This window comes from Calypte anna, chromosome 5A (assembly GCF_003957555.1).
Source record: "Calypte anna isolate BGI_N300 chromosome 5A, bCalAnn1_v1.p, whole genome shotgun sequence".
Lineage (NCBI taxonomy): Eukaryota > Metazoa > Chordata > Aves > Apodiformes > Trochilidae > Calypte > Calypte anna.
This window is the reverse complement of record NC_044251.1, coordinates 16,068,653-16,082,748: the sequence shown is the minus strand read 5'-3', so window position 1 is coordinate 16,082,748 and position 14,096 is coordinate 16,068,653. Positions and strand designations below refer to the sequence as shown.

The 14,096-nt window shown below is 39.3% G+C and overlaps 1 protein-coding gene across 1 annotated transcript in view; it reads right to left on the bottom strand.

Annotated features, from left to right (window-relative positions):
* Window positions 1–12,285, bottom strand: part of SCFD1 (sec1 family domain containing 1) — a 44,609-nt gene extending 32,324 nt beyond the window's left edge. Inside the window, exons 1-8 of the mRNA XM_030452471.1 lie at window positions 12,224–12,285; window positions 9,031–9,101; window positions 8,002–8,090; window positions 6,573–6,663; window positions 5,774–5,896; window positions 4,499–4,586; window positions 763–852; window positions 60–115 (exon numbers count right to left, since the gene is read on the bottom strand). Coding sequence (XP_030308331.1) covers window positions 60–115; window positions 763–852; window positions 4,499–4,586; window positions 5,774–5,896; window positions 6,573–6,663; window positions 8,002–8,090; window positions 9,031–9,101; window positions 12,224–12,254 — 639 coding nt within the window. The 5' untranslated portion in view covers window positions 12,255–12,285. The remainder of the gene's footprint in view (window positions 1–59; window positions 116–762; window positions 853–4,498; window positions 4,587–5,773; window positions 5,897–6,572; window positions 6,664–8,001; window positions 8,091–9,030; window positions 9,102–12,223) is intronic.
* Between the last annotated feature and the right edge of the window lie 1,811 nt (window positions 12,286–14,096).

The window sequence follows — 14,096 nt, the reverse complement described above, 5'->3', positions numbered from 1 at the left end:
TCCTTCATAAGGAAAAGGATACAAAGACACCAGATCTTAATTAAAAGCTAGTTTCTTACCACTGCCACCATTTCAGCTGCAGTTCCTCTTGAGCATCTGATTATAGGAATAGCTCCTAATGAAAGATACATTTACTTCTACTTGCATTAAAATTTTCAGATTATAAATCTGTGTACATTTTATACAGCAAATCTTTAGTAACATTCCAAGATTAAATTTTTGTCTCCTGCAGTCTTTATGAACCAAAAATTACTATATAGAATTGTTAAAGTATTAAAAAGTAAGTGAATATATCATACAGAAATTTATGAGAATTATAGTGTACATTAGAAAGACAGCTGATGCACTGAGGAGACAACTGTCTCATACAGAAGCATTAAAACTTATGTTTCAAAAGGTCAGAAGTCCCTTAAAAACAGTGTACCACCAGAATATACCAGTTGCACCAGTTCATCTATGTCTTTGTGTTTCAGTATTCTTCTCCCATTGATACTGATGACCAGTACTCAACTCTCATGCAGGACAGCCTTTGTTGACTTTTGCAGTGATTACAGTAGCAATAATTTAAGCAAGATCATTAACCCACCCCACAAACTATTAGGATTAGATCATTAACCCACCCCACAAACTATTAGGATTTGTGTCACAGATCTGATCCCACCTTTGCTACATGGTATCACTAAATTTCAAGTGATCATAATGAATATGTAACTTCTAGAAATAGAAAACATAAGGAAAACATGCTAGAATTTGAAAACTTACCAAGTGTAACAAAAAAACAGAAGAGACTATCAACAATGGTGTCCATTATAGTTTCCATTTCTGTGTCTGTTATATCTGGTCGGTTAATGGCTAAAACCACGTGGAAAAGAGTTAAGAACAGGGTTAAAGTTTATGCCACTTGAATACTGAGAAAGCAATCCTCTTCTTATCTAATGGCTGTTAATAGCCAAGAGCTTGTGCTGCAGAAGAGATCAAACTCTGAAATGCCCCTCTTAGCAAATCCATTATTTTTACTTGTTCCCTTTCATTATTTTTTCTTTTAGCAAAAATTGTGAGAACCTAATTTTTGCTCATCGTGTAAGGTCAAACTACACTTTTCTAATTATATATGGTATTGCATACTCCAACTACTGGGTTGTGTTACTTGCATTATTAAAAAACTCCTAGAAAACAATGTTATAGAACAGAAATTGCCATACACTTGGAAAACAATTTTCACATAGAAAGTAATCAAGAATTACTTGTGTAATTACAATATATCGTCTATATTTAAAGATTCTAAATATTACCTCTTCTAATGGAGATTCCTTTTCTTTTTTCCTTATATTTTTAAAAATTAATTTACTGACAGTCTCAAGGTTAAGGATAATTCCCAACTTTTAAAACATTACACACTACAGAGATTTCCCCTCACATGCTTAAGTCAGAAAAATAGATACATAGCAACATTTCTATTAAATAAACAACAGTGACAAGAATACAGTGACAAGCAGAAAACATCAAACCTAATCTTATCACAGGTCTCAAGTCAAGCACTACCTCAGGATTCATGCCATAAATCCCATCCTTTGTTTTATTCTACCTTTAAAAATCTCTCGCATAATTACCTTACACTCTTCTGTCAAAGATGAACTTCAAAGCTCTGAACAGTAATTAACGTGTTCCACCCCAAATGTATGCATGGCCAGCTATAATCACTCCCTAACTTTAAAGGTGCTTTTTTTCCCCCCTGGCTTTTTTCCTCCAAGAACTTGAGAAAGATGGTTTGTATCAGCAGCTATACTTAGTAAGTCAAACATTTCACTGGGCTGCTAGGATGACAGGAGCATTAGTTGTCATACCAGACACCCTCCTCAGCATCCTTTTTATTTTGAGTTCGAGCTTCTGAAATATCAGCACCACAAAAAGCACTTTTCAATATCCATATTTTTCTGTAATGACAAACTTTGAAATAAACTGGGAATATCATTCTGCAGTTATAACCAACTGTTTCACCAGTGTACAAGGAGGAAAAAAAAATATCTTATTTTTACTCACTTGTTTTTGTCAATGTTAAAACTGAATTCCCTCCATATTTTTATGTTTAAGGTACTAATTTATTATGTTTCAGTGATCTGCATACAGTCAGTGCCTTATGATTTTGTGTAACATGTACCTTTTATGAGCACACTCCATTTTTTGTACCACAGCAATCTATACAAATATTGAATATTACTGATCCTTAGGTCAACTTTTGAGAAAGCCCATTTGGTAAAATGTTCTACCATGTATTATATATACTCCTCTCTCTCCACTGTAACAAGCTTATTGGAGATTCATCTGTTACAGAAAAATAAACTTAGATCTCCTACATTTTCTTGTACAAAAATGATCTAAAGTTGGTAAAGAAGCATTCAAATGGCAATCAGGATGGAAGGAACACTGATTTTATATCAATATTACCCATTTACTCATCCTTCTACACACATGAAAGAATCAAAGGGAGCCTGAGGGACTATCTTGTCAGTTATCTTGCCCAAAGAGGAATTAAACCTGTTATTTGTGTCTAAACCAATTCCCAAACACAACCAGTCATGAAAATGCCATAACGTTTATAGGTAATTTATTCCAGCTAATAGGTAATCTATTTCACTACCTTTAATGTTAGAAAGTGCTCCTAATATCTGATCAGAAACTTTTCTGCTTCAATTTAACTCATCACGTCTTGTCCCTTACTACATGGCCAGTGTGTTCTTTCTGTCTGTGAAAGCCTTTTACATAACTGAACAATGTTATCATGCTTATTTGTCCTGACATTACCTCCCTCTAAATGCAGTCAGACAATCAGGAAATTGGGAAATAGAAAATGAACCTTTTTTGTTATACTTGTTTTTAGTTCACCCATTCAGTTACATGCATGGCCACACATGGCAGTGCTGCTGCAAGAGCAGCAGCCATCTTTCATCACTATCAGATTTACATTGAGTAATGTAGATTATTATATACAAACTGCTGTATTTTTATATATATATAAACTGCTAGGATTACTCTCCAAAGGCAGAAAAGACCACTTCTTTTTCACTCATCCACTCCTCTGTGAGATCCAGCACTCACACAGCAGATGCATCAGCTTAGTGCTGATGGGACAACTAATCACCCTCAGTGGGAGATCTAATTTCTCTTCAGCTTTTGTTAACAGCCTGTTTCTAGACTGATTTATACATAATGTGAAACCACACATCATGTGGCAAATTTCAGCAGCCCAAGAGAGGCAAACAAACCCCACAAACTGATGTGTGCAAAACATTTTCAGTCATTTTAATTCAAATTCCCTGTTAGTTAGCAGGAAGCATATGAAAGCTTGTAAAGTCAGACACACAAAAACACATCATAAACCAATTATTACTAAAACTTTTTAACAGCAGGTTTTAGCAAAAAAAAGAGTCTGCTTTTCAAACAAAAATGACTTTCATTCTGACAATGAAAACAATCTCTAGTGTGAGACTGATTGAAAAAGGGCTGTCTTGCCACTATTACACAATTCTGCTCCTTCCTTTGTGTTGGATCTGGAGATCACACAAATGAGCTGGTATTTTCTATGGATAAAGTCAAACTGAACATGCACCCTGCAGCTCCATGATTACTGTTTTGGATTTAAAAGGAGAAGAAGATGATGCAAACTGCAGCAGGAGCAGCAAGACAAGCCACCCTGTAGCAGCTATTTGAGTAATATGGAAAGGAGAGCTGGTGCTAGTTCTCTGTTCATTTAGCATATTCAATGGGCACAGAGAAATCACATCAAAGGAGGAAGGAAAAAAATGTGGACAACTGACAACCAACACATCTATTGACTTGAGCTGCCATAGCACCATCATTGTAAAGGTAACTGACCTAAGGCAGCCACTTGGTTTTCCTGGTAGGTTCCAAAATAGGTTCCAGCAAAAGTTCCAAGAAAAGGAGTTTCATGAGGCTGACTTCACTGAAAACTCTGAGAATGTACAAGGAAGCTGGCATGCTTGGTTCACATGTTTGCAGAAACTTTCAGCATTTCTGGTATTTCTAGAAAGCCCTCTTCCCAGATTCTCCACTGTGCTACTCCAGCCCCTGATCCTAACAATCTTCCCTTGTACACTCTGACATATTTTCGTGGCTTGAAAAGAAAAGTTGGTGTTGACTGGTTACTCTCTAGAAGATACAGTAAACTGTATAGTCATCTATCTTCCTGTGCATTCCTTACTGTAATCTTCCAGCTGACGATTAACACAGAAAGAAAATACTGTAGAAGGGATTATGACTAAACAGTAGTGTCTAAACATGTACATGTGTAAACAGTATGAAATTTTTCCTATACTTAATTCCTATATTTATTACATGTATAAAAAGCCCTATTATGCATATATGTCTATACTGCAGTTTGCTTTACTAAATTTCTAAACTGCTTGCTATTAGCTACAACTTCAGAAGTAACTTTCAGCTTTAGATGTTCTGGTATAATTTTCATATAAATTTTACTTACCACGATACGAAACAAGCTCTTTGTTTTGATTACACAATACAAACATGTCGTCTTCTAAAGTAATAAAATTAAGATATTGATCAAACACCTAGAAATCAAGGAATAATAGTCAGAACAGTCCAGAGTGAAGCACAAAAAAACCCTGATTTACTGCTAATTCTTTTTGAACCTTTTACAAAACCTACTAAAAGAAAGAAATGCAAGATACTATGTATGAATTAAAAAGCTTGTGTGATAAAGGATTGAGTGATAACACAAAACTTTACAGCACCTGAAAAGTGTTTCAGGAACACTTCAAGTACCTCTGTGGACAAATTTTTAGCAGCCAATTGTCACTGAAAAAAATTAATATGTCATTATAATATTACAGGTTTATTTTTTATTAATACAAAGGACTAGGATGTAAATGGTGCAAAGATCTCACACAGGAGAAAGGAAAGAGGAAAATATCTACACAGTGAGAAATTATAGCTCACCAACTCTAATTTTTCTGTAACATATCTATACATCCAGGAAAAAAAATAAAAACTCTCTATAGCATAAGCTGTTAGTGGGACATCAGAACAAAAAAACAGATTTAAGAAGGTTAGTTCACAGTGCTACACCAATTTGATCCTGATGAAGACCTGAGGCTTAAACAATACTAGTAGTTTTAATTTAATTTCACACAGTTTCCTTCTCTCATGCCAGTAGTACTCCCTAACAGAAGTGAGAAAAAGTGGAAGTATTTAAGCATATATGAAAATAATTAGAAAGTAATTTGCCAGGTTTAGTACAGGCATTCAACAAAAATAAGAGGATACATACCTGACACCTGCCTTGAAATCATAAAGGGACAGGCATGAATTGACTAACAGTGTGTATGTATGAAGCATACACTTCTACAGTACACTGCCCATTTAAAATATGACAAATGCACTTTTTGTGCTGTAAGAGCTAAAAGCCCCAATCCATGACATATGCATTGGATATATTCACGGAGCTGATAAGATCAGGAATACTCTGAAAACACTATTTCCCTTATCATTTAGCAGAAAAGTATTGCAGTATTTGGATATCTGACTAAAATGAAGTATAGTACTAAGCTGTCCAGCTGAGATGACTAAATTCTGTTTTTTCCCCAGGAAATCTAAGCCTGATATTGAATCTACTTAATATTTTTTTTCATGATTCAGTCAGAAAAAGCTATGTATGGCACTGAAGTGGCTATGTAAGATGCAACAGCAACTGTAATGGCAGTATCTTTAAACATTAGAGACTCAGGGATTTTCTTACCTTAGCCACTTGAATTACTGCATTAGCACCTATGGCAGCATTTGCAATATCTTCCAGTTTACTTCTTGAAATGGCAGAAATAAAGTTTAAATAGTAAGACTCATAAAGCTGGTTTCGAAGATCCTAAACAGAAGGAAAACCACAACCTTTTTCCTCAGTACTTTAAAGTACTAATACATTTTTAATTAATAAAAAAATACTCTTACTTTTACTATGTGATATTCCAGTTATCCAGTTAAACTAAATTTTTTGAAAGTGCTTAGATGACTGTTCAGACAGCCCTGCAAGCAGTATTTTCACTATTTAACTAGACATAACTATCCTAACACAGAAGTGCAACCAGATAGAAACTCCTGCTCCATCAATTCCTCCCAGAGAATGTGAAAAGGTCAGCCTAGTCCAAACCCCCCCACTCAAAGCAGAGTCAAACAGAACAGGTGGCTCAAGATTGCATCTAGTCAGGTTTTGCACATTTTCAAGGACAAAGACTCTGGCCGTTCTGTTTGAGCATTTGGCCACCCTCAACTGCCTGTATTTTGACTTGTACCCACTGCCTCTTGCCTTTACAGTCCCAAAAATATCTCTCTCTGAAACACAGACGATGAAGTTTTTGTATGTAAAAATTTTTGGTAACATTTTTTAGGACAAATATGTGCCACTATATAAAAAATGCAAGCAAAGGTATTTAGACATGCACAAGAACTAGATATAAGACTGTTACACTCTGATGTACAGGATTACTTCACACAAACAATCTCTGCTGTGCCCACTCATTTGAAATACTAAATGCATGAGTTACCTGGCACATTCTGTCAATATTTTCTTCTGTTGGCATTACAAAGTAAACAGCTGGAACATCTGGAATAACATCCCGATCTGAATGCAAAAGCCTAAAAGGAAGACAAAATCATACAATCACAGAATGGCTTGGAAGGGACCTTAAAGAAAGTAACTAGTTCCAACCCTCCTGCAAGGACAGGGACACCTTCCAATAGAGCAAGCTCGCTCAAGGCCTCATCCAGCCTGGACTTTATCACTTCCACAGAGGAGGCAGCCACAACTTCCTGGGCAACCTGTTCCATGGGTTATTTTGCTCCCCTACTCCACACGGGTTCTCGTGAGAGTGGAGTAGAGGAGCATAATCACTTCCCTTGACCTGCTGCCCACACTTCCTTTGATGCAGCCCAGGACATGGTTGGGTTTCTGGGCTACAAGCATGTAATGCCAGCTCTAATTTATTCCTCTTTTTATTTGGGTAAAATCATACAAATAAAATTAATTATTCATACAAACACATTTAATTTCCTACAATTTCTCCCTACGTTTATCTAATTTTTAGCAAGACTAAACATGAAGAAATAGAACATGAATAATCATACTTGTATAATTTTTAGCTGAATATTTTAATAAAGGGCTGTGAAGTTTATTCAAAGCTTGATAAAAGGCTTTGCAAATCTTCAAAAACAGGTACCTCCAATTCAGAGGAAGGTAAAATACTGCATCCACAAAACTCATATACAAATTCTTCATTGTTAACTTGGTATCAAAAAACCTGCCTATCTCGTATTAAACTTGCCTTTCCTGCTCATTAAAACAGACAGATAGGGTGCTTACAAATTTCTCTCTCATTTCTGCTAGTATGTTAACATAAACTACATTTCCATTTCTAGCCTTCACATAGTAGAAGTTACCAAACTTCTGAAAAAATTAAATGTACCTACAAAGTTCCTTCATGACGATTACAACAGCTAAGGAATGATAATAAGCTACAGTATTGTAATCTAGAGAGAAAGAGAGAAATGGGAAATCTCTCAAAAGAATACTACGTATCTTTGATAAGAGGCAATTAAAATCTATATGGCAATGACAAGCAGAGAATACAGAAAGTTCCATTAAACAGTTTGTGCCAAAATAATTTTAAGATATATCAACACAGATGGAATTGCAAGGTCAGATTCCCCAAAATATCTATTGGATAATTTTTACTTTTGAGCAGAAGCCCCCTCTACTTCATAGGAAATACTACTGAGCAGTGCTTAGGATGACCTTTCCACTCCCTGATTCTGAACAATACCAGCTGATTTTAGAAACAAGTCATGGTATAATCTTAATTCTAGTTATTATTAGCAAAATCATTTTAAATGCTTGTGATTTTGGGGGAATATTAAAAAAAGTTATTTTTAGCAAAAAAACCCCAAACAAACCCTACTGATTTTTTTTAAACTTACAGATGCAAAGTGATCCCCATATCTCTCAGCTCTTTCACTGACAACAAAGGTGAGATTATGTCTTGGCCAAATCTGTCATAAATGAGAACCTGAAACAGATACACATCTTTTTACAAAATGGTGAAAGAAGTGAACATAGTAGTAGAACACAGAATACAGTGGATACAGGATTAAGGAACTACTGTCCTAATCTGTAAAGTGCTAAATGTATACTAATTTATAATACATCATTAATTTGTGATGGACTTCCATTTGTTTACTACTAATAATAATTTAAAAATTATAAGGAACTGAATTATAAAGAGAAATAAATTTATCATTTCCATCTCCTGAAAAGTGTCAGCTAAACTGGAACCTGCTGTCAAAAATTTGTTATTGTAAGTTTTGTAGAACTGTAGAATTTCTCTGACTGCATGTCCTGTTTTGAGAGTACTGGATGCATCTGTTACCTGGTCATTGACTAAAACCCTGACACTGCATTTGGGAAGAAGCAAATGGAGAAGCAGAGAGGAAAAAAAAGAATGTAAGAAGGCCAAAAAAAAAAAAAAAAAAAAAAAAGGACAGAATATATGCTTTGTAGTAGCAAAAACTTCACAAATTACTTAGATTTTAGAGGTACCAAAGGTAGCTTGAGCTCAGCTGTCCTAAATTTAAGGACATAGATAGTTTGTTCCTTTCTATTGGCTTCTTTATGACTCTCCTGGTGAGCTCACCAGTAAGGTACCATGTAAGTTTCTGCCAATAAGTATCAGTAAGACCTAAGTACATTTTTAAATTGTCTGCTACTCATTATAATATTGCCTAAAGAATCTATCACTGGGTCTTCAAGCAGCCAATATCTCAAATATGAATTTTTCTCAGCAATTTTGTTATTCTGTTCCATATATTCATAACATATATTCACAACAAACACAAAACTATTTTGTCTTAGTTAAGAACACAGAGAAGATACTTGTGTTAGTTAAAATTTGAAATCTGAACTTTTTTAGCACTGTAAAATACTCCCACCCCTGTTCAAATAGTTCTTACCTTCCAAACTGGTTCTCCTGTGCTGTTTTTAACAGGAGGAACATTGAAGTTTAGCATACGTTTCAAAGCCACTAGAAAACAAAGCAGAATAATGCTTTACTCTCTTCACACTTCAACAAGAGAGATTAAATACATTACTAGAATGTCATTATACATTTGAGAGAAAAAACACCATAAAATACAAGTGAAACAAGTCACATTTGCATTATTTTTATGGAGCTCTGACAAGTGGCACATATGTGAGCTAGAAATTGTAGGGTCTGAAAGACACTGAAAAAGAAATGCAAATCTCAAAACATGATGAAGGAATCTCTTTCTCTAGTTACACAGGCTATATTCTGTTGCAGTTTGCCTTAAAAACAATGTTGCATTCTGTATAGTAAGAACTAGTTAGCTTTATTCCCCAGATCTGCTTTTCCTACACTACAGAAACAGCAAAAAATACCCTTTCACCTGAACAAAACTTTTCAATAGTTTTGAGAACTTGCACAAAGTAACTGCTGCTTTTAGGGGTACAAAAATACCCCTAATTTGCAGCAGTAAAAATCTTTGAAACAGGAATGAGCTCAGATCCCTTCACCTACCTCTAACTTATAAATCTATTATGAAGTCCTTCCTCATTTATCTGATTAAGCAATGCTCTATATGTACTTCTCCCATCTTTGACTAGAAGACTGTTTCCATCAGTTTGTACTGGTTTTTCTCTTCAAGCTCATAAACGAAATCAGCACAAAGCTTTGCACAAAAGGGAAACTTTCAGAAATCAGGGCGACGTACACCACTTTGCTCAAACTGGAGAGCAGCAGAAACTCCTGATTTCTAACTCTTTGTCTGAATGAGGCTTGTGAGTGTACTCAGTACAGCTACAGCTTCCCCAGGGATTTACAGTATCACAGGACAGCTCAGGCTCGAAAAGGACCTCGGCAGATCTCCCGCCTCACCTCCTGCTTAGCTGTGAGGCCAGGCCAGGCTGCTCAGGGATTTATCCAGTCAAGTCTTGAAAACCACCAGAGGCACCATCACCACTAAATGACCAGCTCTATTTAGCAATGGCCCAAAATTTTCTCTTATTCATGTTTTCACTACTAATGTCACAGCCGCAGCTTCTCTCATTGCTCTTGGCATCCACTGCCTGTCTCAGCTCCAGCTGAACTTTGGCTTTCCTAACACCATCCATCCATGCCCAGGCAACATTCCTAAAGTCCTCTTTTGCTGCCTGTCCCTGCTTCCTCCTCCTGTGCAACAACTTTTTAAATCACATTTGCAGCAGTGAAACTTGACCACAGAAGGAAGCAAGCTATCAGTGAGTTCTGAGTCTCTGCAGAATCCAGCCTTCTACATACTTTGTTTTGTTTTGTTTTGGGTTTTTTGGGGGTTTTTGTTTGTTTCTTTGTTTTTATAAACACCATGGAGCAATCCTGATCACAAGCTGCTCCTACAGCCTTCATTCTGCTGCCCGTAACATCTGTCATACATTTCAGCCATACAAGCAATTTTTGTATAAAGTTGCACAGTCATATATTTGGTACTAATGGACCTCAAGCAGCTGATTTGTGGAGGTTAACATTTAAATTAAAACCTTGCATAAGATGTTTATTAAGAAAGACAGCAATCAGACAGTGATGCGCTCTGACAACCATGACAAACATTCAGCAAGTCTCTGAGTTTCTCTTTATTTATTGTATTTGTATAATTGTATTTAATGTATTTATATTGCCATTTCATTCACATTTAGACTGAATACTCTCTGGAATCAAGTTTTTATTGTGCTTGCAGAATTATATGTTTTGACTGGTTATAAAACAGGCTAAAGGTCACAACAGATGGTGCACATACATGTCAATATCAACACAAACTGGTAATAAATATGTTCCTTTCTCTGAGTATTCTTCTAGTTGTTCAGTTTACCTCCTTCCAAATAAGCTCTCCTATGGAAAGCAACTGGGCTCAGTAGTAAAGGCTGACTAAAATAATCAATTAACAAGGTGAAGCACAACATAAAAGAATACAGCTGTATGGAATAAGGGCTTAAAGACTGTGGGCTTTATAATAAAGGTAGCAAAGAGAAGAAAAGTAAAGGATTGCAAAAGAAACCAAATAGCACTATTTATGGTAGATGATCACAGGAATGAGATTACCAAAAGCAGACTTCTGGTACCAAAAGAAAATGGGGAATACTAATAAATATTAAAGGCCCACAGACACTCAGACTGAGATTTTTAGGCAGATGATGTTAGGCATTTCATGTGACACAATACTCTCAGAATCTTCTATACCACCAGAAAGATACTGCAGTTGTCAATAAGGTGATAAGCTTACAGCTCAAAGTATTGACAAAAACTTCGGCAAGCAAAGGAAGCCACAGAGTATGGAGCTGGCGTGCTCCACACTTCAGGAGTATGTTCAGCTCAAGGTCCCACAAAGCAGAATCAAAACAAAAGTAAGAGTCCATTAAGGTCTTGTAGCAGTGTGTAAGGAGGGACTGTATAACTAATCCTTTACCCAGAGAAAATCTCTGGCACAACTCGTTGTTGCTGTCGTGTTCTCAGCTTCTTGAGGGTCAGTACACACTCTTGAGACCCCTGTATAGTCTTGACAGCCTCGCAACAGATGCTTTATTTTTGCACAATTAAATGATATTATGTATTGATCCTTGCCACAGGCAGAGATGAAACTGAAACAGAGGGACAGCACAACCCGCTCTCCACGGCCGCGGGCCCGCAGAAGCCCCTCTCAGGGGCTACTTCCATGCACCTGCGGCCACGACGCTGGGGGCCTGGGGCCGCTGCCGCTCGGGCAGGGCAGGGCACGGCAGGGGTGGGCTCAGCAGAGCAGGGGTGGATAGGGAATGGAGTACGCACGGCCTCTTGCCCCACAGCAGGACCGGAACACCTCGGCAAGAACTGCCAGGGGCCCTCGGAGCCACGCTCCCCGGCGCCTCAGCGGCAGTCGGAAAATAAGGAGGGAGAAGGGCACCATCCTGTTGCCGGGAGACCCGAGCGGCGTGAGAAGACTCGAATCCCTCGGCGGAAATGCCCACCTCCCGCCCCGGGCCCCCGCCACGGGGAATAGGCGAGAGGACGGCAGGCAGAACCTCCCAGTTCAGCATGGAGCTGACCTTGTTCCCTTCTTCCTCCAAGCCCCGGGGAAGGCAGCCTGCACCGCCCGACGAGTACCACAGAAAGCCGCTTACCTGTCTGCTTCTCCCGTATACTGGCCGCCATTTTCCTGCCAAGCCCGGCCGCCGCGCCGCGCTCCGCCCACCGCCGCGTACGCAGCCGCTGGAGGACGTGGCGGCCCCTACGGCAGCGGGAGGCAGTACCGAGACGCCCTTTTCCCGCCCCGTCCCGAGAGCCGCCAGGTGACGAGTCCTCGCCGCCAGCTCTGCCCGGGAGGTCCCCAGATCTCCCCACCTCCCCAGTGGAGCGCGGCACAGCTGTGCGCTGTGGGCGCAGGCGGGGCCTCCCACCCAAAGCACCTCCGGAGCCCTGTGACCTGCCCTCGTTCTTGAGGGAGCTGTAATTAAGAAATTGCGTCTTAACGATTTAAAATTTGAGCCTGTGGTTTTTTCCCAGCTGAGAACAAAAGAATAGGTTGACATTTTTCAGACAACAGAGTTCTGCTGTTTCCCACCTTTTTTCTTCTATTAAAAAAACCACACAATCATAGAATGGTTTGGGTTGGAAGGGATCTCACTGATCCCATCTGGTTCCAGCCTTCCTGCAGGGACAGGGACACTTTCCAATAGACCAGGTTGCTCAAGGCCCCATCGAGCCGGCCTTCAACACTTCCAGAGGGAGCAGCCACAACTTCCTGGGCAACCTGTTCCAATTTCTCACCACCCTCACAGGAAAGAATTTCTTCCTAATGTCTAAATTAAATCCACCCTCTTTCAGTTTGAAACTGTGCCCCCTTGTCCTATCACTACATGCACCTGTAAAAGTTCCACCCCAGCTTTCCTGTAGGCTTCCTTCAGGTACTGGAAGGATACTTAAGGTCTCCCCAGAGCCTTCTCCAGGGCAAACAACCTCAACTCTCTCAGATGGTCCTCATAGGAGAGCTACTCCAAACCTCTGTTCATCTTTGTGCCCCTCCTCTGGACTTGATCCAACAGCTCCATGTCCTTCCCATGCTGGGGACTCCATGATCCAACAGCTCCATGTCCTTCCTGTGCAGGGGACTCCATAACTGGACACAGTACTCCAGGAAGGGTGTCACAAGAGCAGAGTAGAGGGGGGAGTCACCTCCCTCCACATTTTTCATGCTTCCTTTGATGTAGCTCAGGATATTCTGAGCTGCAAGTGCACATTGTCAGATCTTGTTAAAACACCACACACAAGTCCTCCTCAGTGCTGTTCTTAATTCACTCTGCACCCAGCTATTTGCCCTGGGGGTTGCCCTAGTCCAGGTGCAGGACCTTGCACTAGGCTGTTTTGAACTGGATTAGGTCAACATAGGCCCAAAAAATAAGCCTGTCAAGGTCTCTCTGGATGGGACTCCTTCCCTCCAGTGTATCGACCACACCACACAGCTTGCTGCCATCAACAAACTTTCTGAGGGTGCACTCAATCCCACCATCCATGTCACTTGCAAAGACATTAAACAGTGCTGGTCCCAATACTGATCCCTTGAGGAACGCCACTCATCACTGAACTTCATCTGGACATCAAGTTGCTGACTGCAACTCCGAAGAGTGTGACCATAGTCAATTCCTTATCCAGCAAGGGGTCCATCCACTGAATCTGAATCTTGCCAGTTTATGGACCTGGATGTCATGCAGGACAGTGTTGAACTCTTTGCATAAGCCCTGGTAGATGACATCAGTTGCTCTTGCCTTATCCATGCCCTATCACAAGCTACCAAATTTGTCAGGCATGATTTGCCTTAGTGAAGCCACGTTGGTTGCCACTAACCACCTCCATGTTTTCTGTGCGCTTTAGCCGAGCCTTCAGGAAGATGTGCCCATGATCTTTCACAAGGTAAGACTGACTGTAGTTCCCCAGGTTTTCCTTTTTTCCCTTTTTGAAAATGAGGGCTGTGTTTCCAGCCAGTGGGAACTTCACCAG